This window comes from Poecile atricapillus, chromosome 6 (genome assembly GCF_030490865.1).
Source record: "Poecile atricapillus isolate bPoeAtr1 chromosome 6, bPoeAtr1.hap1, whole genome shotgun sequence".
NCBI lineage: Eukaryota > Metazoa > Chordata > Aves > Passeriformes > Paridae > Poecile > Poecile atricapillus.
In genome coordinates, this window is record NC_081254.1 from 10,707,950 (window position 1) to 10,734,414 (window position 26,465).

At 38.1% G+C, this 26,465-nt stretch overlaps 1 protein-coding gene across 8 annotated transcripts in view; it reads right to left on the reverse strand.

The window, feature by feature from the left end:
- GRID1 (glutamate ionotropic receptor delta type subunit 1) overlaps window positions 1-26,465 on the reverse strand; it is a 545,782-nt gene that overhangs the window by 34,543 nt on the left and 484,774 nt on the right. For all 8 annotated transcript variants that reach the window (XM_058841710.1, XM_058841711.1, XM_058841712.1 and 5 more), the window contains 4 exons: window positions 15,667-15,768; window positions 14,129-14,326; window positions 11,836-12,160; window positions 10,317-10,455 (listed from right to left, as the gene is read on the reverse strand). In XM_058841710.1, coding sequence (XP_058697693.1) covers window positions 10,317-10,455; window positions 11,836-12,160; window positions 14,129-14,326; window positions 15,667-15,768 — 764 coding nt within the window. The remainder of the gene's footprint in view (window positions 1-10,316; window positions 10,456-11,835; window positions 12,161-14,128; window positions 14,327-15,666; window positions 15,769-26,465) is intronic.

Below are 26,465 nucleotides of genomic sequence, written 5' to 3' on the forward strand. Positions count from 1 at the left end.
AGACAATAAAAGTGTGAGTCACTTAGATTGCTGATTTTTTTTCATTAACTTATTTGTACTTTATTTTTTCTTTCTGGATGTCCCATTCTGAATTCTGAATTTCTGAATTTCATTGGAAAGAAACCATGATGGTCCTTACAGAAGAAGTTATGATTGTTTTGCTTGAAATGTTTTCAAAATCAAAAAATAGCGTAATAAACTATTTCATTAATAGTGATAGCAATGGAAACTACTTTCTGAGCATTTTCATCTCAAAGCTGGATCCACTGGGGCCCCATGGCTTGGAATCCCTGGATGAAGTTTCTCTCATGGCTGAGCATTTATTATTGCATAACCCTCTTCACCACCCCATTTTTCTATATCTTAAAAACTTAATAACCTTGAGATATTGCCCATTTTGCAATATAACAATGAAAAGCATCAGACTGACAAAGAGACACTCAGAGTATTTAACACATTAGAGTCTCTTTTAAGACACAGGCCCAGGTTTTCCAAGTCTGGAGCTTTAATTTGTATGCTCAGATCCACATTTAAACTGCTACATGACTGTGCAGATTTTCAGAACAGATCAAGGAAAGATTTGGCACAACAGCACATCTGTACAACACTGGCAGATTCAGTTAAAAGTCTGGAACAGGATTCAGACCAGTTACGAGCAGTTGCTGTTCACCCTACAAAGCCAGAATAATCAGTTCTGCTAAAAAAATCTGGGTAATCCTCGACCCTTTATACTCCATATTCCATTCAACAGTGAGAAAAAAATTAAAATGCAAAGAAAAGGTGAAAACAACTCAAGAGCATGTTTGGAGGAAAGTATACTCCTGTTTGGACTTCCTTTGAGCATTTTGTTCCTTTACTTTTAAACCACTTTGCCATTGTGGCCTTACTCTGAGTAGCTCAAAGAGTTAACATGTTAATTAAGGCAAGGTATTCTACTCCTTAAATTATTAATTAAAATAAAAACTGCAGCTGGTGTTTAACAGCACCTCAGTCCCAACAGGAGATTTTAGTCACTTCACCTAAATCAAACATATCATAAAGTTGGCATGAAAATCATATTGTCTGAATCAAGCACATCTGGCAACTGACACATGCTTTTACCTGTAATGAAAATAACAAACTACCTGTTATATATGCAGATGAACTTTAAATTGTTTGCTAGGCTGATGTCTTCTACCGCTCACATTCAGAAGCTAAAAATCCTAATGAAGATTAATGATTAGGATTGAGAAGGAAGAAATTGCTTTCTTCCTTTTCCACTGCTGTTCTAAGTACTGATAATGCTGCCATTCTGTTTCGCGCTCAGATGACAAAGAGTAGCTTTTTAATTAAATGGAGTGGGCAAGAGATAAGCTTGGCTTCTTGGTGCTGGTTTAGAAAGCCTTTACTTGGGGTTAGTGGTACTTTATACAATGACTGTTAGGATATCATTAAAGTCCATGAAATTCCAGTGTGGAGTAAAGTCCTACACAATTAAGTTTTGATTTATCAGGAGTCCTGCATGTCTGCAGTCTCATAGCTGGGGTAGAGGGGCTGTATGAATTCAGATCTGTCAAAGATACAACGTGATGCTGGAAAAGAGCTTCAAACCCTCCCCTTACCACAGGGAGCAAAGCAGAAGCTATCACTGCTGACAGAAAGAAGAGAAGAAAACAGGGGGGCTCTGAAGAGGCACCTTGATTGCTGCATACCCCTGGGAAATCAAAATATAGGGCTCTTCATTAATACTGAAAGCACATATAGCATTCATCAGTTATTATTGATGTCTAAAGTGCATACATTACATATGCATATTTCAGACTGAAGGCCCACATGCCTGTTTCTCACAGGACCCAGACTGAACTCATGTTCATGGTTCATGGTGCACTTCCCATCTCATCCTGATGTACAGGAAGAGAACCAAGAAGAGAGACCTTACCCTTTGCTCTCTCTTTCTCCTCACCCTGAACACAAGGCTCTCTGAATACTGAACCTCATACTAAAAAGCACCAGAAAAGCACATCAAAAACAACTGGCTGCTCATTATATTGAGATTAATTAGTTTATTGAGTAGCCTAATTTTATACCTTGAATTATGAGCTTGGAAATTGCATTATTGCCATATGTAAGAAACACAGTATTTAACATCCACCCCATTCTGACTGATGGTTTTCTATTCTTTTCTAGATAGACATGACTATTCATAAATCAATTAAATTAAATCAGTGGCACATTCTCTCAGGCTGGTTTTAATGGTTTAGAAGGCAAACAACTTCAATGCCTGTTACATTTCTTGTAATGCAACAAACTTTGTCAGCTGTATCAAAACAGCTTTTCTGAGGCAACACCATTCTCTCCCTCTTCTCCAGATGAGTCTGGAAACACTCCTGTATTATATCATAAAGTGTGTATTATATCCTGTATTATATCACATGTGCAGAAGAAGAGAATGTTGCTCAGTAAGGCAGATGAGCCCAGGAAATTGAAAGAACACATGCAATCCTTCTCTTAGCAACACAGTACTAATCCAGAAAAGTTTTAGTTTTCTCCAGAAAATATTTTGCAATATAAGAACCAAGAGGATAGCACTCATGGTAATAAACTGCATCTTAGTTCCCAAGGAAAATAAGTTCCTTTCTCCCCAAAACATCCATAACCAGCATTGATTAAAAAGTTTTTGCTGTTTTGGTTATGTTTTTGGTTTTTTTGCTTTGTTTGGTTCGTGAGTTTGTTTTGGGTTTATTTTTACATCATCAGGAATAGTTTCTAAGTCTCCTTATAAAGATACTCAATTTTTAAAGCCTTTCTTTAAATGGCAAGTTTACAGATTTCCACTTCATGTCAAGACGGTCGATAAATATTTTAGAATGTATTAGAACAACTTTTTTTCAGCAGATGAAATATCATCCTATATATCAGTTAAGGTGTTAAGAGTGTCTGGTGTGAGAATGAATGCTTTTCTATCATGGAGACATTTATGAGGGGAGTGGCTATTTTAGATCTGATAGATTTAAATGGAAATGTCAAAGAGAAAAGTATCCAGATTAAAAGTGCTTGTAAGATGTTGGAGTTTAATATCCTGTGGCAGAAAAAAACCCAAACAAGATTAACAACATAAAAATAATACATTTCAAAAGACCAGACTCAACAAGTGTCAAGAACTAGAGGAGAAAGTCTCTTGGGGTGGTGCTTTAAAGGATAAAGGATACAAAAGGGCTGGCAATTCCTGAAAGATACCATATCAAAGACGCAGATGCAAACTATCTTAGCATGAGGAACTATTAAAAGAAATTATAAGAAGCTGCAAAAGGTTCTGCAAGATCTCTTCCAGGACCTAGAAAACCAAAATTATTCTCTTTCAATTTAAAGAGTAGCAGCCATTGAACTAGCTGACTATACATACTATAAATATATGGGAATTGTGCAAATGCACGAGATAAAAAGAATAAAGAAGCAAGCATAAATCCTCACATCAATAAACTTAGTTTTCATGATTTGTCACTGCAGAAAGCGATTTGTGTCATCCCTTGACTGAAGTTCCACTGTCCAGAGCAGAAGATGGGAAAATTGCTGTTAGGGTGAGAAAATCTAATGCTGAACCCTCATGGCACAAAAATGACAGAACCGCTGCTCATGTGGGAATGTTGGTGAGGAATTGTGCAAGGTGAGAAGAGAGTTTTTTTACATGAACAAATGAAGCAGTTCCCAAAATATTTCAAGAGATTAGTATAGTTGGAAGCCTATGTATGCCCTGTTTGACATGATAGTAATTAAAAAGACAGGTACAACTTCTCTTTCATATAAGAGAGAACAGTGACTTTCAATTTCATCTCATGGTTTCGCAGGAATGAAGTTACTGTGATTAAGTGTCTACTAACTAGTGTTAGTTTTGTGAATACAATTTACTTGTTCTGGCTTCAGGAATGGTCCCAGAGAGATTTTCTGGCAATTTGGAAACCTATGTAGTAATAGTCACTATATTACCCTGTAACAGAACCTGCATGACTTTTATAATAGGACCCACTGTTACACTAATGACTCTGAGCAGTACAGATAAATAATATAAAATACACATTATTTTAAAGGGGGTTTGGTTTGATTTGCAGGAAGCTGCTTCACTTCACAATATCATTAAGATATCTGCCTGTAAACGTGAAAAAATCTCCCCATTGGCCAACCTCTTAATGATTCAGACACAGAATTATTTCCAAAAGAGAATTCTCTATGGAGTTTTTCTTCTTCCTCCTGTTTTGTCTTTAGAAATGATGGATTGAGCCATTAGGAGATGTATGAAGCTTTAAGGCCCTTTCTGTTTGATTTGCTGTAGTAATAATTATTTTGCTTTTTTAATATCTTGCTATATTAGATGGTATTATCAGTTCATATAAGACATTAAATCAGCTTCTTTAGAGAAAAAGTAATAGAAATCTAAGTATCCTATTGAGCAAAAATCTTCTATTACAGTGTTATGTATTGTTTATCCCTTAGGAGTCAAATAGAAAATATAACCTGACAAAATAAGTCACAGGTGCTATCCATGTAATAAAAATGAAACCTCATCCTACAACAAGGAAGGTGTAAGTCAGGGGCCGGTGGGATTTATGCATGCAGAAAGCATACAGCTACTCTGTGGAATAACCTATATTAATATGAGACAATCTGACCCAAAAGGTGACTCAGCCCGAGCCGAGGAGAGTCTGCATATCAAATATCAGATTTAAACCAATCCTTGTACATTTTGATGGGCTGTCCTGAGGGCTGCTACTCTTGCTAGATTTTTGTTCTTTCAAAGCAAAAGAAAAAAATAATAAAGATTTTATTACCTGCACAGATGGCAGAATTTGCTAATGTTATATCCAAATCATTTCCTTCTCTAAACTGTGCATGCATCTGAATTTTAATGCCTCAACCTACCTCAGTCATGGAACTTTTCAGTAACCAGAACAAATGAAGAGATGTTATGATATAGGTCTCTCAAAAGTCAAGCTGGAGAGGTGTGGAATCACAAATCTCTTGGTTTGCCACTGATCTCCAATCTATGCCACATTTCTAATGGAAACTGGAGACATGGAATGCAAGCTTGAGTTTCAGCTGTGCATTCTCATTTTTCTCCGAAAAATGTCCCTGGGAAATATTTGCACTTAGATGCTTGCCTGCTTGTTCAATTAGAGGAGTAATTAGGATCCATTTTAAGCCGTGCTTGAACGGCATATGCCAACATTCAGAAAGCTTTTCAAAAGGCTCCAGACTCTGTGGCTTTCCCGGCAGCACCATCAATAGGAGTGAAATGAAAAGACAAACAATGAGAGCTGGAGCACTGGCAGCAGCCCAGTGCCTTGTCCTGAACAGAGCCTGAAGGCAAATGCTGGCAAGCTGTGCCCCTAAGCACTGCTGCCCTGCTGCACAGAGCATTTCCCAGGAAACTGCACCCCTGTGCTCCAGATAGGGAATGTTCTGGAAAGGAAAAAAAGTTTTGAGTTCTTGCATCTTTCTCACACTCTTTTTAAGCCTTTGTTTTTATGGAGGCACTTAATCTAGTTATTTAATGATTGAAGTTTTTGCTCACAGGCCTTTAATCACAATAATTATTTTTTATCATGCTCATTCGTACATGCCTCCTGCCAACACGCCTGAGGTGCTACACAGACACTGAAAAACACAGCACAAATTAAACATAACAAAAGAAAATCCAATGAAATATTTAAAAAGACACATCTGATATTAACAAGAGAAAGGCTGTTTTCAAACATGAGGTATTTCAAGACAAAATTGCTGTGAATACAGAGGGATTCTGGTGAGGTTCTTGCCACCAACCCTATCAAATCCACTTAACTACAGCAGATGAAATGTTTGTTCACTTCCCTCTGGCTGGCATCTTCCAAGTACTTTTCTCATTTTATTTTAAAATATTTGAGATTGCTTCTGTCTTGTATGCAACCCAGAAAATCTTTTTCTGATACCTGCAGTGCTGCTATAATATGGTCATTTATGGCCATCATCTTTAAAACAGCTAAACTGACAATATAAGAAAATATTATTACTGTGTTATAAAGAAAGAGAACCAAGACAGAGAGGAGGCTAAGCTTGCCAAGATCAAACAAAGCTTGTTTGAAAAGAATTTACACCCAAGTCTTCCAAGTAACGGCCTATCACCCCAACTGAGCTGCTCTAAATCTTCAGCTGTCACCAAAACACAAGAAATTGGGGGATTAAAATACAAATAAGGAAAACCAAAATCATGAAACAACAGCTGGGATCTTAAAGCAGATATATTATGCATTTGTATGCAGTCCATGAACACATATAATACAGGCATCCATAGCATGTGCAAATGTTAAGGATCAATTTGATAAATCTTAAATTTAAACTCTTTTGAATTTGCAAATAGAATACCTTTTTTATGTCCTATTTTTCTTGCATGATTCTCAACCTCTTGTCAGACAAGCTCTCCTAAACCTGAGTCTCAGAATATCTGTGCAGCTATTGAACTGCATGTAGTCTGCTTGTTAACAAGAAATGAAGCTGGAATGTAAGTCAGTGCTAATTAAACTCATAATTACAAACGGAAGGTCAGACAGCAGATCAAGAGCTGTTTGAAAACGTAGTAAGACAAAAGAAAGAACAAACTCACATGTAATAATTCTGCCTTACTTAGCAGACTGACCCATTAGAAGACTCCTGAGCTATACAAAGTACTGAAGGCAAATATTAGAATAATAAATTCAAATCACTTGGGTTTAAACAAGTTTGTTGAGGATTAGCACAGGCTCTAAACATTACCTAGATTTCTTATTAAAAAAAAAATAAATTGAGAATTGATCATTTACAAAGTTAGAACATGGATCACAGCTTCCTAACCTGAGTTCCAAAGTAGTTGCCACCAGTAGTTGCCTTCCCTTTTGCAAACTGAACTGGATAATGTCTCTCTCCTCTGCCTATAAGGGGCCAGGAAATCTGCTCGATCTGTCACTGCCCTGCTTGTGGATCTCCACAAACACAGAAATCCCGAGATAATCACGATATTGCCTTTGTTCCCCGGTGGGGAGGTGGGGCACAGAGAAGATGTGAAGTTCAGAAGATAATCAGGACAAAGAGATTAAGAAGCAGCATTAAAAGATCAACAGGGAGCAAGAAGCACCAACCACTAACAGCTGAAACAATGACAGCCGAGGAAGGTACACCATATTTCCTGTCATCTTTGAACTCCTGAAGGGATAGAGGTCTTCATGTGGGAATCAAACTCCACGTTTTGACCCATTCCACCACCATGTGACAGCAGGGTGAATGATGGGCATGCAGGACACATGAGGAGCGAGGAAGCTCATGCTGTCATGCCAGACCAGAAAGCCAGTGCCTGCTCTTGTTAGCACGCTTGAGATGAAGCCCTTGATGTTTCAGGAAAATTCAAGGAGAATAATTTTTCTTTCCAAGTTAAGAACATTTCTTACTTGGGATCTAGGCACCTGGACAAAAAAATCCTGTTCAAGATTTACAAAGTATCTGCCAGGAAACAAATATAGGTGGCAGATCAAAGCTGCTTTCTGCCATTCCTCCTACTCTGGGTATTTCACCTTTCCGTGAGCCACAGGAAGCCTCTGAAACTCACAGCAGGGTGGAACAGCCTTGTGAGACTTGCCAATGCCAGTTTTAAAAACCAAAAAATAAAGCATTCCCTTATCAGCAGGCTTTTATCTGACACGATAATTCTTAATATCTGCCTTCCAACAGTGCAACTTCGCTTCAGTGAATGTCCCACCAAGCCCCTTCTAATAAATATTGTTTATGATTTCTATGACACACTTGTTTTGCAGGGAAATTGTGGAGGCAGTGATCACTGGGATGATTGACACCTAGTTATTCAATCAAACATACTTCTATTTCACTAGTCACAGACCACACGTGCCAAATTTGATACTGAAACAACTTCTATTAAGCATTTTGGAGAGGGCTTGGGAAGAAAATCAGTCTTGTAATGAAAATCTTAACTATGTTGCAGCTACTGCAGCACCATTATACTTATTTCTCTCCTGCTGGCAATTTGGAGGCAGCAGCACTGAACACCAGAGGACTTCTCTATGGAGGGAGAGATAACAGCAGATTTACTGAAAAGATGGGGGTTGTTTTCTCTTAACAATGGAAGTGTACACAGATGGATTTGGCAGTTCTCAGCTGGTGAGCAAATACTCAGCTCTAGCTCATTGTGGCTCTTTGGATGGGAAAAATGGATTTCACGTAAGTATTCCTTTCTGGGTTCATGAAATACAGAATGCAGGCAAGCTGAGTGGCAGTTAGGCAAAACCAGCCCCTGCACATCATTCGATGTGAAGCCAGTTAGAACGGGGAGCTGAGGCACAAGGCCACGATTAATTCCTGAAAGGCAGTAATTTACTTTCTCAGAAAAAAAATACTAGTTCTAAATCTGACAAATCATTTTATAAGCTGTTTCGCCTAAAGAGTGGGGGCATGAAAATCATAGCTCAGAGATGGATGAAGGTTCAACAAAAGTTTACAGAGAAACTATTTCTTTACCCCACCTTCTCTCTCCAAGGCACCTCAGGAATGATTTGGGAGCAAAGCCACAGCATCACAGCATCCAGGACCACTTTTGACATCTCAGGCAATTTAAACAGCCCACGTTGTAGCTGACAACACCCACTAGAGATCCCTGCCCTTACAGCCAAGTAGGTGGAACACAGACAGTGAAACTTTTTGTAATTTAAAACTTCTTTTGTCATTTACATTCTGGCACCTGAATTGATCAGCTGATGTTTTCTTACTTCCACATCCTCATTTTGTATAAGGGGATGTGATAAAGGAACCTGGGAAGAGGCAGATACCATTAGGTATAGAAAGGCATCTAATTACTATTCTCCAGTTGCCATCTCTAACAGTAGAAGGGTGCCTCAGTTCTATACTTGCAAAACAATCCTGAGCAGTTCCTTTACCCAAAAAACTTCTATCCTCCTCAGGATTCTTAGCAATGTCCTTTCATTTTAATAAGAAGGGGATTTAAAATCCCTTGTAAATGTTGTAACAGTTCAGACTCGAAGGCCTCTAAAAATCCACAGTTCTGCTCTTAAACCTCTTTCTTTGGAGATTCCTCACATAATTACACTCCAACTTTTGTCCTCCTCTGAACTTGGCTGAGTTTTGGAAAGTGCTGATTAGATCAAACAGAAAATTTCTTCAGCAGTGAAAGAAATAGAACCTTCAGAATTTTTTAATATCATTAGTCAAGCTTTCTGGATAGCTATTTGTTTCTAGCTTTTCAAGAGCAATTTATTCACTGAGCTTAACCTTATTCCCAGTACATCCAGGCAGCACACATAGATAGTTTTATTCTACATAGTTTCTCATGTTATTTTCTGATATTAGAGTACTTATCTCTGTTACTGTGTAGACCCATTTACTATGGCCAGACTAACAGAAAGTGAATTTAAAACCAAAGCCTGTTATCATTCTGGCCTGGTTTGATGATGATGATGATGATGATGATGATGATGATGATGATGATGATGATGGTGATGATGATGATGATATATCATCATAAAGCATTACATTATCTGCAAGTACACATTGGCAAGCTAAAAAATGGAAATTCTGTTGAACTCATATTTAGAAGAAATGGACTTATATCCTTCTATGCAGAAACCACTGAGAAGGCAAAAGCAGGTTTTTTTCAAGGGCCAGCCTCACCTCAGTGACAATTCTTCTGTTTCAGGAAGTGAACACAAACATTCAGTGCCAGTCTTCCCAATGCAATCCCAAATGAGAGCAACAGCTTAACTGTGTCACCCTGTAACATCTGAAATCCTTAGCTTGGCACTTTCTAGAAGAGCCTGTGCTGCACTGCTACTGCTCCACTCCATCACTACCACATCAAACATGAGATACCAGTCTCTAACCTTGTCAGCACTGAGTGTGAAATTTCTGTAGCCCTCCCAGTACTCCACACCAGCATGAAGGTGGACATTTTGCCCACATTTTGTGAGAAAAAGAAAAAAAGAAAACCTTTAACCTTTAAATTTGCAGAAAAAAACCCAAGTTATACACACACACACACACACACACAAATTGCAACCAAACAACCAGCAGGACATGAAAGACCTCTCTCCTGGAAAAATACAGAATTAATGTGCCATTGTCACCTCCATCAGAACTGCTTGAGGGCTGTTGGAGTGAAACTGAAGAGAGGGAGAGGAGAGAAAAACAGCCACTGCAAATAATCAGAGTATTTTATTAGAGTTATCTCTTTCTTGCAAGAATGAGTACTCAAATGGATAATACCTTCCTGTGAAATCCAGGTTTCCAGCTTCATGTTAAGAAGAGGCTCTTACCTTATGGGATTATCCATCCTTGATACTGTGAGAAATGCGGCTAAATTCGCTGTGTAGGAAGAACACACAATAAGGGTGAAGAGCCACCAGCTTCCCATTACAATGCGCATCGCCACAGAATTGACAGTGGACTCACCCCCTACAAATAAACAGAGAAATGGAAGGTCTCTCAGCAGCTTCCATTTACAATCATCCTCTGTGTGCCCTGGTATGTTAAACTCTGTTGGAGTTCCTCTCTGCTTCCCCTCCAGTCTGCCCTTTCACTGTGGGAAAAGCACTGCTTCTGTTAAGGCTGATAATTCGCAAGTATTTTCTCCAGTCAACCTCTTGACCTAGACAGTGTTCTAGGAAATCATCTTTCAAAATATTCCTTTGAGAATTATTGAGGATTAAATCTAAAGAACATGAAAAATGTTCTAAGTGAAGTTGAATGGTGAAGCACAACTAATATGCAGGAATTAAATCATTACAGTGTTCAGAATATAGCAATATTCTGTTTTCAATTGCCCTTTCAGAACTGGAAAAAAAAGCCCCACAGAATTGCCAAATGGTTTGTGTGCTATCCTTGAAGTATTTAAATCTGCAAAGACTGAAGCATTAGTGTCATTACTTGTTACCCTTTACAAGATTTCAAATCATGTGAAGATTTCTTTCCAGCAGTCTTCAAGCACAGTTATACTTGAGCATCGTTGGAGGCTAACCCTTACCATAGAGCTGGTTCTACTTACTTCAGCATATGTTTGTGCAGATTATATTTTACTGCACTTAAACCCATCAAGGCTGCCACCTTAATGAGATGAGGGACCAAGTTTCATAGCAACAGGATGGATTTTCCAGCTGAAGCTTTAGAAGCTTGCAGTCACAATGAAAAAAAAATGTAGAAAAAAGTTAACATCTTTACCCATTCCATGGGTACAGCATTCAATTACAGCATTCAATAAAACTTGCCTTCCAAGAATACAACTAACATTATAGAAATGGCACAAAAACTGTGTGGGTAGATTTTGTAAACAATTAGTTACAAAAATAACTTTGTTCATGGCAGCAGTCCTATTGAATTCAGTAGGATTAGTCCCATGCCTCTCTTGAGATTCCTGATTGTAAAGTTAGTTACATACTCAGTTCAAACAACCAAGAGATGAACTATCTCACATGACTTCAAAAACCTATAAATTTCTATTTCTAGTTATATATTAAACAATTAAAAAGGTGCTAGTTTCAGAGCTGGAGAAGTGTTGCGATTCTGCACCAAGCAGCTCTGTAGTTTATTTCTAGTGTAACCATTTTCCCAAAGAGGAAAAGCCTGGTAGTGCTTTTCCTGGACTTACTGAGAGACAGAAAAGCCGTAAAAAGACATAAAGCCCCAAACTTGCCTACCTTTCCCACTTTTGCTCAGCTGAGCTAATAGAACACAATACTTCCCCATCCCGGCCTTCTCTCCCATCTTTAGGCCGCTCTGGGAAGGAGTGCCCTGTCCTGGCCGCTCCCGGCAGAGCTCAGCCGTGCCAAGGGCCGGTACCTTGCTGGACGAAGGCGCCGTACACCACCCATATGGCGCTGTGCAGGGTGGAGGACACGGACGGGCTGGGCTGCGCCGCGCTCTGCGCCCTCACGGCCTGGATCCGGTTCAGCACGAAGATCAGCACCCCGACGATCGGGATGGCTGCGGCGATGCACGCCCACACCGCGAAGTCGAAAGGAGCGAAGAGAGAGAAGATGTTGATTTTCTCCTCGGGCTTCTTGATTAAGATCCCCACAGAATAGTCCATGTAGCGCTTGCTGAAGTCCACCACGCTCTCCCGCTCGGGTGTTATAGTGATGGCTGAGATGGCCAGGTCTGCTCTCTGCAAGACAAACACAGCACATCACATCGCTCCCTGCCACCAGGAGTTTGGCCAGCGTGAGCTTTAGGGAAAAGCTTTTTAAGAACCAAATGACTCCGTGCCTTTCCTTCTATAACTTAAAGCATTTAGATGCATTTAAATAAAGTCTTTAAAAAATAAAACCAGAATCATTTTCACCATTTGAACATTAGTTAATTGCACTGGTCTACAGAAGGGTAATGAAACATAACCTGTCAAGGTACTCTTGAGCAGAAAGTGTGACCCTGACTTCTCTCTGGAAGAAGGGTAGTTTACTTAATCTTTATCCCTCACTCGTTTTCCAAAGGAGGCCTAAAACTCCGAACCATATTAACCCAGTGCACTGTAAGCAATAAAGAAACACCATTTATTTAGCTTGTGTATTTGATAGTAGGGTGGGAAGAGCTAATGTTTGTTTTCTCCCTGCAGAATTGCCAACTTTCCATATTCATGAAGACATTTCATGAAAAACTAGGGAGAAGATTTTGTTTGTTTTTTCAGATTAATAAAGTGATGGAAAAAGCTCGTAACAGGAAGAATGCACAAAGGCAACTATGTTCCTGAAACTGCTTTTACTTCAATATTTAAAACAGGTAGCTTTTGCATGTAGATAATCCTTAAAGAGTATGCACACTTGATGAAGGGTAAGATAGGAGTTAATAAATAAGATTCCCAAAGCTTTTGAAGAGCTTCAATTAGATTTTTAATATTTTAATATTTTCTGTCTCAATAAAAGAGTTCTCTTCAAAAAAAAAAAAACAAAAACAAACCAAAACCAGAATATACATTCAGTTTCCTATCTCTAATTGAGTTGGGAACATAAAGCAAATATTAGACAAGGGAGGTTTGCTTTGAAACCCTTTTGAGTCTGTGGAACAAATGGTAGCAGAAATACCATTTAAAAAATACCATTTAAAAAATACCATAATAGATATTTCATTCCTTCAAAGAAAGCAATTTCCAAAGAAATTTAACAGGAGTTCTTACCTTATTTTTAAATCAAACAAATTCAAACAGTGTATTTCAATGCAAAGTAAGTTGAAAATTCTTTATGTTCCCTAGCACCAACCAAGAACATCCCATTATCCCACACATGTTTGCTATTGCCTTAATTGCTTGTATTTCTTCCTAAACATCTCCTTACAGATACTGAGCCACCTATTTAAAAGATAATGAGAAAGCTTTCACTTTCAGTAATAATCTCCACTGCAGAAGAGCAACCTTTTCTACAAAAAGCAGCAACATGGAATATTAATTCCTTTGATTCTTCTTCTTAATTAATGCTTGTCCCATTTCAGGTTGCAAGAACATGAACAAAATACACTCATTTCATTCTCTGGGAGATTCTAACCTACAAACTCTACCCATTTACTTAAATGGAGTTCAATTAACTTACTCCTGGATTTGCAATACTATAATTAAGAAATTTTAGTTTTAAAATTCAGTTTTAAATAAATGAATAATCTTGAGACCAGTTTAAATTCTGATTTCCTATTACTGGGCTACTTTGCCTGTTTCAGAGTCAAACTCATTGTCATTACTCACTGGTCTTTATTAAACACATTGTCACAGAATGACAGAAATAAAGTCCCCTCTACAAACAACTTTCAAAGACAAAATAACAAAAAATAAAATACTAGTAGTTAATATTTTAAGGAGAATACCTTATTTTTTCTCTATTTTCCATAGTCATTCCCTCACACACACGAACATGACCTTTGTTTTTATAGTAATGTAAACACATCGATTTACACCAATGTAATGTATGTTGAGAGCAGCTGGGAGCAAATAAAACAGGAGACTCTCTAGTTCCTATCCTGTATACAGAGTCTTAAATTTCAGTTTATAACACATTCAAATCACTCATAGCTCAGAAGCATTCTGCACTGGTGCCTTCATCCTAATTCATTCTCCTGTAACTTTCTTAAACACAGCGTCTTCCCTGTGTACCTTGTTAATGAGTTCTCCAATCATGCCATTCCAGGAGCTGTTTTGGAGCTGGTGTCCATACTTGCCATCAGGAGCTTGATATATCTCATACTTGAAGCCCAGATTCTTGGCCAGTGCATCCAGGACATCAATGGAAAATCCTTTGTATCGTTTCGGTTGCCCAAGGATGTTCTCTGCCACCATTACAAAAGGTTCTTCCTGAGAACAAAACAATATCTTAACTGACACTTGAAACAAGATTTTTAGTTTGCTTCTCTGAGCAAAATGGTGCTTTCTGAGTTAATTCTGGACAACTTGAAACAGATTTTGAGGCACCTGTAACCTTCTGAGGCAAAAATTGTAGGTCATATAGCATTCTGTGAAGCTCCCCACCCAGACACCACTGCCTCAACACTTGAGTCCTATCCATAGCCTTGGTATTTCTGGAGAACAAGCAGAGGCTCCAGAAGAAATTCAACCCCTGATTTAGAAAGCCATCTTTTACATACACAAGGCCTCATCTTTTATCCAGGACACATACTAAAACACGAGCTAAACCCACCGCAATTTTATGAACACTTAAAATTTTGAATTTTCAAAGAATAACTTTCATGGGTGCTAGTTTCTGGGATGTTTTAATTTAAGAAGTCTATTTTGGGGCCAAGGAAATTTAGCATTTTGTGGTATGTTCTCTGCTCTCCCGCAGGGAAATCCCAGGGGTGTTGGTGGCACTGGCACTGCAGTTGGCTGCTTTTGTAGCTTGGTACTGTCACAGAAGGGATCTGCTCACCTCTCACACCAGCTACAGCAGAAATTGAGGAAAGAAAACTGGGGGCTGGAGGGAGTGCCTTCATGTACATATGTACTCTTAGGTACTGCCTATTTGTACCATGATTCAGAAATAGAAAATTGAAAACAAAAAAAAAGACATAATACTCTGCAATCTGCAGACTTCAATATCTTAGCCAGGAAGGCATGCAATCCCTAATTTGCCCCTAATGTAGCATTTGGCTGACAGGACATCTTTACCACTCCAGAGTTTAATAGACAGGCCCAAAAGCATAATGATTTTTTTGGAAAGATGACACCTTTCTAAAAGATATAGTTTATCTCAATGGGAATTTATGAGCTTGATGCAGGAAACACTTGATTAAATTTTACAGCCTGCAGTGTACAAGAGCCAAGATTAGATCATCATAATTGGCCCATCTGATCTTAAAATCCATGAAATGCTTAAAACTGCCAATCCAAGCTGGAGGATGGTATCTGGAATGCACCCCTGTGCACTCAGGCCCTGTGCTGGTTCTATGCCTGGTTGGAATTACAATGCAGAAAAACAGCATAAGCAAACAAACAAATGCTCTTGTATCACTGACAGTGCACAGCTTCATATAAAATAATAAAGCACCATCATCTATCTTTCTTGCTTATGTAACAGATCATCCAAAAATACAGAACTGAAAATGATAGGGGAAAACACTGCAGGAAGTGCCGAAAATATTCAGTCAGATCCTTTTTATTTTGAGCATTTTGTTTCCTGAACTCAGAAAGGATCATACCAAGACAGTCACCACTTTGAGTGTCACTCCTTGTAAGTCGTTGCCCAGACGTCGCTCTTGGAGGCTGCCATTCAGTCCTTTCTCAGAGTCCCATGTCGCCAACTGGAACAGAAAGTACAGAGAGTCTGAAGCACTGCCAGGCAGGAATCTTTCAGCATTTACAAAATGTTTAACAGCAGCTTCACCAAATCCAGAATTGATAGAGAGAGATTGACAGGTGTGTGGCTTTTTTAAAATGTAGAATCAGAATTAGTGCGATTCAGAGGTCAGACATAAACAAGCACCTTGCCTGAATGTATGTTCACAGATGTGTGCAATACAAATGCTCTATTATCTGTAGTATTTATCATATCATTTCACTTAGTTCACTCTGACATTACATTTCTCCTCGGTAAGTTTATACTGCCTGACAGTCCTCAGGATTACCTGTGGCTGCACTATCCCAGATTTCCCTCTCTGCTCAGATCTCTGTTTTCAAATACCCTGTGTTTATTAAAGACCAACCTTTTTTTTTACAGTGTTTAACTCACCTACAGTCATAAATTTTTGACACAGGTTCTATGGTGTCAAACTGTCTCAACTTGCATTTTCTTCAGCTTCTATCTTAAGTCCCATTTTCTCTGCTCATGCCCTACTTCTACATGATCTCTAAAACAATTAAACACTCTTGAGTTCCCAGGCTCCTGATGAACAAGTATCTCATATCTACCAGATGTACCAGATGCATGTTTTCAGGGTATCTCTCCCTGGAACATTACATCTAAATATTTTATTTTTCAATTAAATGTATCATTTAAAAATTAATTTTACTGCATTTTCTGAAGAGAAATACAGTGCAATTCAATAGAACAGGTTCAATAGAAAAGACAAACTTAAGTAACCGTTGATTTATTCAAACTAAATATGCTCCTGAGCAGTGGCAGCAGCAGTCAGACACCCCTCTTGCCTTCAAACAGAATCCACAGTGTCATTTTGTTCAGAAGAGACATAAATAGTATCAAGTAGAAACTGTTTTCTTCTTTTTTTTTTCAGCTGTACTCTTAAACACCAATACTATGCTCACATATTTGGAAGCAGTGTTGTTAGCTGAAGGCATGCCCTGTAGAAATTAAACACAGTCCAAGATCTGTGAAATATGGATTCCTCCTGCCAGAAGCTAATTTTCATGTAACAAGTCAAAATCTTCTTGGAAAGAACTTATTTCACTGAAAATGCCTATGGCTAAATGTCTTACATGATTTATTTCTATGACTTCAGTTTTATCCTAAAGCCTCACAAATCAAATCAACAAATAAAATGTGATGGAAGAGATCTGTATAGTTTTATTTCTGTTTTGTTGCATTAAACTGATAAACAGGGAACTAGAAAAGAACAAGACATTCTGTGAATATTCAGCAACTATCACAACTGATGCAAATTATCCCACAGTCACTAAATCTTGAAAGCTGAAATGCAGGAGAGGAAAGACTTAAGGTACACCTCCTTTTATCCAGATGACCTCGAGGATGGAGGAGGAGAATGTATGAATAATTTTCAGTTTTATAATGACACCCCTGAAAGCTAAAATATCTCAGATTGAACACTCTTCTCCTGTGATGGCAGTTTGGAGTGACAGAGGAGTGTCTGCAGCAACACAGGCAAATAAATACCTGTAGCCATGGTATCTTTTGAATTTGAATTTAGATGCTTGCTCTGAAATATTTCCAGATGTTCCTCAGCCCTTGCTACTGCCAAAACAAATGGACAGACCTTTCCTCGACATAAATCAACATGGTTGATTTCAACAGACTTCAAAGATCAGTGCAGGTGTGTATAGTATCTATTGTGTCTCAAATCTCTAAAGAAAGCTTACTCTTTAAACCTTTTTTGCTTGTCCTAGGCATGTGGCCAAGACTTTTGCCAAAACGCCTTACAAAATCTACAGGTGATGATGATAATGCATCTCACTGTCCTTTTTCAGGAAATAAATTGCTGTAGGTAAGGGTTTATAAGATCTTGTATAAAATAATGCTAAAATTGAGATAGAAGCATATTGTCCTCTTCATTTCAGCTACCTTTTAATTCTGCAGTACTATTGAAAAAGCAGTCAAGCTTTTCTGGAACAACTTGGTAATTTTTAAGTCTTACTGCCTCATGCTCATTTTCCTATGATTCTCTGGAGAAATTTAATTATCATCAATATAGCACCTTAAATTTACAAAAAAACCATTTACAAATCTACAGATGAGATGCCGATGATGATAAGCCTGTAAAACAGTACTGCTGCACAAGTTCCAGTGTGGTCCTGGACTCCTCATCTCATGATATGGGCTAAACAGAGCATCCAGAACACAGCTGAGAAGAAGTACTGTCAACACTGTGGTTAGCATCTGTCTGAACAAGAGTTAGGCATGCTGGAAGAATATCAAGGGAGAACAGGACAACTGCTGCTGTGATGGAGGATTCAGTTAATACAAAGGATGAAAGATGCAACTGTGAATATTTAAGATAATGGTAACTAAGAAATGGGAAAATTAGAAAGAAAACTAGATATAAGGCAACAGAACTACTGCTGCAAACTTCTTGTAATCTACAGAGACCCTTTCACAGGAAATACAAATTGTTTCCTAGAAACATTTATTCATTCTCAGTGCAGACTGTTAAAGGAGAAATAGATAAAAGGGCAGGGATTTTTTAAGTATTTCTAAGCAAAACAATTTTTCACAGGAAAGGCTTGGCATATCCAGGATATCAGGAAGTACATAGATAAAGGAAATCAAAGAACTCTCTGGTGGTTCTTGAATTCACCAGAGATACCAGATCCAAACAATTGTTTCATATAATGCTGGATCCCAGACAAAGGTGATTAGGATGGTTTTGTCCCACGTGGAACAATTTCATCAAAGTCCTAGAGTGCAAGGTTTAACCTGTGATCCTCCCAGATTGCCATTTCCCTGGTGAGTGGATTGATTGCCATCTTTAAGGCTGGTATAGGGGCATATTATCCACAAAGTTAAAAGGTACTGGTATAGTCTTTTCAAAGAATGTCATCATTCCAGAATACTTGAAAACCTCATCTCCAAAAGAAAAAAGCATTCCCTACTGCTGAAACAAAGCCATTCCTAGAACTCTGCCAGGGAGAAATTCTGTCAAAAGTGCACAGGAGCAATTTGAGGTTCCAGCCTACAACTGTTAACTTCACAAGCCTACGTAACACCACTGAGTCCCGAGAGCCACACTTATACAAAGTTAATTGAGCATAGACCTATAATAGAAAATAGAGAAAGTTCAAGAACGCTGAAGGAGGGATTTGAGTAGGAAAGAGCAATTGACCTGAACTGACATATCTAAGGAAACAGATATACACCACTGCTCACCTGAGCAGCCAGCGAGACAAATGGCAGATGTCTAGGACTGAGATGCCACATGAAGTCTGCCCTTGAAGCAGCACAACGCCCTTGAAAAATGTGAGGGGACGGGCTCACAGAAAAGCAGCACTAACAGAGTCACCACCACCTAGACAGTCCCGTGAAACTGATTTAGAATTTAAGAAAACGAATCTCCAATTGTGCCAACCAAATGTACTTTGGCAAGAAGCTGCATAGGAACAAGAAAAGAATTTACACAAATTGGAATAAAAATTTCAAATTAATTCAAACAGCTCAAAACCAATGCAAAATGCCAAATATTCCATTGCAATGAAATAAACTGTAAATTAGTATCAGAAACATATTTTTGCCATGCAAGATTAATGACAGTACTTAACTGCTATTATCTAGAGAGTAACTAGATAGGATATGGACATGGAATCTCTCTCTCCATGTCATATACAATAATTCCTACACAATAAATAAGGAAAATCTACAGGGGAAAAACTTCATTAGTTAACCCAAAACTGTGGGGATAGTTTAGGACAGAGGACTACAAGCAGACACACTGGTAGAGGTATTTCAGCATTAATATTCTTATTCTCTAGAAGCCTGTGTATTTATTCAGGTCCTGCTCTTGAAATTGTGCCATTCACTGCAACTAACAATTTCGACCCTACCCATCATAACTCATCAGTATCTTGCTCCACTATTTTTATGGTCCTTCATTGCAGAGAATATCAAATATTTTGATGTGAGACGAAATGTTTTCCCTTATGTTTTTCATTAGCCAAAGATCAATCCAATTAAATGTAATGACCATACCATTAAAAGCCAACTACTTTGCACATAAGAGAGCTCTATAACATAAATGAAGGTTAGACACATTATGCCTTATAATCTTAAGGAAGCCAAGGTATTCTCATGTATTGCTTTCTACATAATCATGAGGAGTTTCATGCAGAATTGAAGCAATGGTTTTCTTTCTAACCCTGTAGGTTTTATTAATACAGTGCCAGACTTCTTATACCCCTTGGGAATAGATTGGCACCATATACTTTATTTTGCATATCCATCACGTTTAATATTATGTTGCATCAATTATGAGAATTATCTTTTTTGCTGAAATAAGACACTGGTCCATTATGTGGCAGAATGAGACATTATTTTGCTAGCAGGTAATGAAGCAGCATTGATAACAATTCAGGGTTGTTCCCCTTTCCATATTGTGATAACTGGTGAACATCTCTGACCTCTTACACAACACAGAGAAACACCTGTGTTCCATTGTGCTGAGCTTGGGCAACATTTGTCTGGGGCAGCAAATCCACACTTGGCAGAAAAAGGAGCTGAAAGGACATGACAAGACAAATGTATTCTGTAATTCATTATATAAAAGTATAAATAGGCCATCTTCAGCTCTGCTAGAATAAATTGCTTCAATTAATACTAGTCTTTGAAGGAGCAGTGACTGCAACATGCTGATGTTATTAGTGCAGCAATACAGGCACTGAGAAAGATGTAGTATTCAATGAAGCAATCATGAGAGTGATGAAAACAATATGAACAAGAATCTTATCCTCTGATGGCTTCTTTATGAAGGGCAGGGAAGAATTACTCTATACCAAAATTTTTGTATTTCATTTTCCTGACATAAAATCAAAATATGGTGAAGAAGGGTGTTGAAAATAAATTGGAGGTATTTTCTACTAGGCTCTCACAGGCTTCTCTCTTGAAAAGCAGGCAAAAAACTTCCACCCCTGTTCTCCTGCAGTTTTGCCACTTTTCAAGGCTTTAAGATACAAACAATGTGCCATAGTGTAGAAACACTCTTGATGAATCAGATGGCAGTATTGCTATAGCAAAAGATGTGTGTGCAACACCACAACTCTTTTAAGGGTCAAATAAATTAACTGTGAGTACCCAAGATACTGCTGAATCAGGCACTTCCCAGGGACATTGTAAATTACCCTTTGATATGAATAACCAAGTCTCTAAGCATAAAATTAAAACTGATAAGTAATCATAAAAGCTAGACCAATCCAGGTATAAAGTCCTCAACAGCTGTCACAAATTACTGGCTAAAAACACATTGCCACTGGGCTACCTATCTGAAAGGCAAACAAGCCCCTCTTCCCTTTCCTGCAGTTTAAAAGACAAAGCCATTGCCCAGTGAAATCCAACATGTCCTGGACTCCAAGGATACTCCGAATGCTATGGGAAATCACTGAAAATCAGGTAGCTCAGGAATAGCTGCTTGTGGACAAAATGAACCAATTTCCTTTACTCATTATGTGTAGGTAAAATGGAAACAAATCCGTTTCACACAGAGAACAGATTGTTTTCAAAGCTTCCAAATGGTTTTTGGTAGAAAATTACTAGCTTTTGAGAGCAGAACTATCCCTGTTATTTATGCAATAGTGACCTCAGCAGACTGTTTGTAAACAAAAAACCCTCATCATTGAGAAGTTGAATCTAACAACAAATACAAATTCATGTTGATTTCCTATAGGTTCCTGTCCTGCTCTATGGAGTGCAGTAACCAAATAACTCCCTGTTGTGCTGTTCCAAGAATTTTACTGGGGAGGGAGAGCAAGAGAGGCTTGTGCAGCTGGACAGCTGTCAGGACCTATTTTTTCCAGTCCTTCTACACAAGAGCTCTGCACACAGGAATTAACTGGCACGCTACAACGGGCTATGTCAAAACTGCTCTTTTATTTTTTTTTTTTTTTTGGCAATTCCTTACTGGGATTCTTGGATATTATCTGAGCTGAATGCTTTTGATGTATCACAGTCAAGAAACCCATCTGTATTTCTGCAGTTCTAACAACAGAACTTTTCCTAGCCTGGCCCCTGAGGTACAGACCACTGCATGATTTCACCAGCTGTGATTTTCACCTTCTGAAGCCTGGCCAGTGTGAACTCTCTTTCTGATTCTGGCTACAGGCATTGAGTCATCTCAGAATAAAAGCAGAGTTCAGTCCACACCCTGGTATCATCTATCATGCTAGTTCTCAATCCTGTATTGAAAACTGCTCTTCTCTTAAACTCCAGACACTTACAAAAAGCTCCACAATATTAAGAGTAATTTTTTTTGTAGAAACTTATTTAAAAAATAAGTATTGGCATTATCTAATTACGTCATGATATTTTTGTGGCCTTGCTATAACAAGGTGAATGTTCTAGAGAAAAAGATAGCCACTTTGCATTCAAAAGATGTGGATTCATAAATGTAATTTATAAACCAAACTGGAAACTCAAACACAAAGAGGTCAAAGTCTTAGACGAAATGTTGATACTTAAAAATTAAAATTAAAAAAACTCCTATAATATTTTATCAGAATTTCTGTTAAGACAAGTTAATACTCTCTCCTGACATCAGCAAAAACTCTAAGTGCCAAAGCTTTCATGCTAAAGATTTTAAGTGAATTTTGACCAGCTCTGGTTATTGGCAGTGGAATCTAAATCCACATCTACAGAACACTGAAAATTCTTGTAATAAATTTAAAAGTTCCATTTTTTACTGAACTTTCTCTTATTTTGATGTTTACAATATGACTTCATCTTTATCCTCGCTTCTCACAGAAAGTGACACAAAATGGCTTCAACAATTTCCAGATATTTTTTTCCTCTACAACAAAAGTCACCGAGTAAATAAAAAAACCAAAAACATAACTTAGTATTTGGTAATGTATTATTGCCTCTCCAAGAAACGGAAGAACTGTAGATAGTATTAAGGAAAACATGAATTTTCTTCTCTGTAATGATAGGCATTTAATGGTTTTAATTAACAGCAAGCTATATTGAGACAGCTTTCAAAAATATATTTATCCCTTGGGCTTTGTTACATACATAGAACAGGTTTTGTAGCGGAATTAAAATCAGCTTGCTCACAAAGCCAATTAGCAGAGAATATACAAACACCAGATCCACAGATATTACAGTTTATATAAACTATGTACCAGTTGTACATAAGTATTCACAAGGAACATAACAATATACTTAGCTAATCTTTGCATAGTCTTCATAGAGAAACTGCAGTAAGCATGGAAAGTACTTTTCCATGTTACTATTTACAAATCTTTTGCTTCCAGCCTATTGCCCTGCTTCATATCAACATTCAGGAGAATTTTTAGCTTTTAAAAAAATACTAGACAATGAGAACTTCTGAGAAATTTTGCAGTGACAGACAGTGCACACAGGGTGCATAAGAAAGATCAGAGTTATAAATACTTTCTCCCAGCTCCACAAACTGCCACGTACCAGCAAAACTCCATCACTAGAAAGGATGTGGTAATTGCAGCAAAGTAGTCAAAGGTAAGAAATAAAAGCAGGTAAAAAATACAGCTTGTACTGTGTGTAATGCTTAAAGGCTCTACTTTCAGAATCCTTGCTGCAGCTTTAAAAATAAACACAGATCTCCAGGAAGCTTTATTAGAGTGCCCTACATCATTTGTTTAGGAGGATTCAATAATTTAGTAGGTTTATGTAATTACTACAGAGTTTATTTAATATTGCACCTGATGCATTGCTGTTTTCCAAGTCTTGAGAAAAGCTTCTAGAAAGGTCAAAGCTGATCAAATTAGAAAACAAGACATGATTTATGTGTAGTCCAAACTTCTCAGTGGAGGGAGAGAAACACTTTGGGCCCATGGAGGGCCACAGAGCAGAAGAACCTCTGCTGAGGGAACGGCAGCAGCTCTCTGGGAATGACCCAGTGAAGACCTCATTTGAAGATCACACTACCTTAAAACATAACAAGATTTATTTCTACACTCTAAATGGCTCTTGGTCACTGCAGGGCAGGTAGATTTTCAACTATGAACAGCAGAGCATTTGTACCTAGAATTAGGGCTAAAATGGGCAATACCCTCAGAGTAATATGGATGCAGAAATATGGCAAAGAATTACCACAAACGTATCTGAGAAGGAAAAAACCACACACGTTACATTCATTAAATCTCTTTCTTACTGCCTTAACCTGATATTCTTTCTGTTGCTATGGTGATTGTTATCCAGCCATTTATACATTTAAAGAAAAAAATCAGTATTCCCTCTCATGAAATTCAAAGTGTGAGAAATATCTCCTTAACGCAATATAAAGACCATTTCCTCAGTGGACCCATCAGACATTCATTTTCCTAAGGTCTTCCGAGTCCATTTAAACTCCTCTCTTCCACACATTGTGTGGCAATGAATTTCAAAATATAAGCGGGCAGTCTCTGAAAATGTACTTCCTCTTACAGGTTGAAAGCTGCCTACCAGTTCATTTTATTAAGTATCATCTAGGTTTCCATTACAAGACAAAATGAATAATTTCTCCCATTTCGTCTTTTAATCTCTATATTTCCTAAGCACCTAGACACACTCCCTCCTTTTGTCTGCTTACTGAGCTGAAAAATTGTGGCCTGTATGTCTCTTCATATAGAAGCAATCTGATATCTCTAGTCACCTTTCTCCCTCTTATATCTTTTCTAGTTCTTCCATATATTTTCTGAAAGGGGAAAAGAAATAAAAATTGCAAAAAAAACCCCAACTCAATCCAAATTATAGAGACTGGCCAAAAAAACAGCCCATGCAAAACTGGAAAACTGACTTAGGAAAGCCAACTTTTGAGTGCATTATTAAGCCTGTATTTTAAAATTATCTTAGAAGAGTTGCCTTAGAAATCTTCAACACTACATTACAGCATTAAAATGCAGAAACAGCTGAACAAGGAAAGTAAAAGGCAAATGTCACCAATAGAAATTGTATATATTTAGATAATATATACTTAGGAAATAGAAAGTAAATTCTTACTTATCACATGCACAGTATAATGTAGAATCATTTAATGTTTCTTGGGGGGAAAAAAAAGCACTTTCGTTTAGTCTAAAAAAATGCTAACATGCTCCACTGTATTTGTTGGGAACTCATCCTAAATCCCTTCCCTTGCATAAGCAGAAGGTGGCAAAGTAGGAAGTTATGAGCCTGCAGTAATCCCCCTCCTCTCACTAGGTCTACAGTAAAATAATTTGTTGGTAATTACTGCCTGCAACTTTTAATAAAGTAAAGGTGAATTTGCAGCAACTGCTGAATTTCCAGTATTTCTTTCTTCTACTTTCTTCTAAAGTACATCAGGCCCCTACAAGTGGTCCAGGCAACGTGGATTTTTTTGTAACTCACAGAATTGCCTTATAAATCCCAGAATGTCTAAAGGCTACAGACTTTGCTCACAAATCCAATTAATTAAAGGAAACTGAATTAACAGTGTGTTAATAATTATGTGAGTTTATCCACATCTCCATGACAAAATATTCCCAGCTGCTTTGGAGCAGGCTTAGGACAAGCCCTGATGGCTGAAAGGCCTTACACCTGCTGGCTGCCCATCAACTTAGCAGCTTGTGATACTTGAGTGAAAACTTGGCCATTACTGAACACTCAGGGCCTGCATTAGAGACTGACAACGAGCTTCACTGCAGACTTCAAACTGCAGCAGCTGCAGGGAGGGATAAATGAATGGGTGACAAATATGATCATCACATCAGCCCAGGAGGTGCTACTAAAATGCTGCTTATTAGCACTGCCAAGGTGACAGCTGAGAATCTGGGCTCTGATGGACCTATAAACTTGACACAGTCCAGGATTGGGAAGAAACTCCAATAGCTGAGGCCCTTCCAGAACTGGCAGCTCAGACCATACAAAACTACATCTGTTCATTGCTCAGAAGCAGAAGAAGGCCTCCTACACTGAGGGCTGTCAGGCTGGTACTAGCATGAGTACACAGTCATTTTTAGAATTCCAGGAAGGGAAAAAGATTTGACTGTTTCTCATCCAAAACATATTGAAAAGCCTGAAGGCTAGAAAGATGGGTACCCAGGTCACAGGCCCTGCATCCCAAGAGTGACAAGATGCAACTCTTTGGGAGCTCCTTCAAAAGGCAGATTAGAGACAGCTCCCCCAGTGGGTGGCTTTTCCTTCACCCTGCTGAGTAACATAGGCTAACTCTAAGATCATAAATGAATTAGCTAAAATGTACTCCTGAAAAAATATACCCCTTCCCACATTCACCTAGGGCTGTCATAAAAATGGCATTTCTTCATCTCTCCTTTAGGAAACACACAGCTGTCATTAAACATATATATGATATACATGATATATGTAGACAGATATATATATATGTATGCATAAAAAAGCCTGTGCAGTTATCCCTCATAAGAATCTGGCTGAGTTTAAATTGCCTTTCAGTACTAAATGTCGCAGTCACTATAGTGAGCTACAATTTAAAAAAACTTACAGGACTGAAAGTATTTTTCTCAATACTCCTAACGAGTTTTCATAGGTTTTTTAACCTAGTTATTTGTCCTTTTGGGATCCTTCTATCTCCTTGTGCCAAATCTCCTGGTCTTGAATTGGTACCGCATCAGTTAGGAGAAAGAATATCAGATCTCTCAAAAGCAGGAGTTGGCCGTT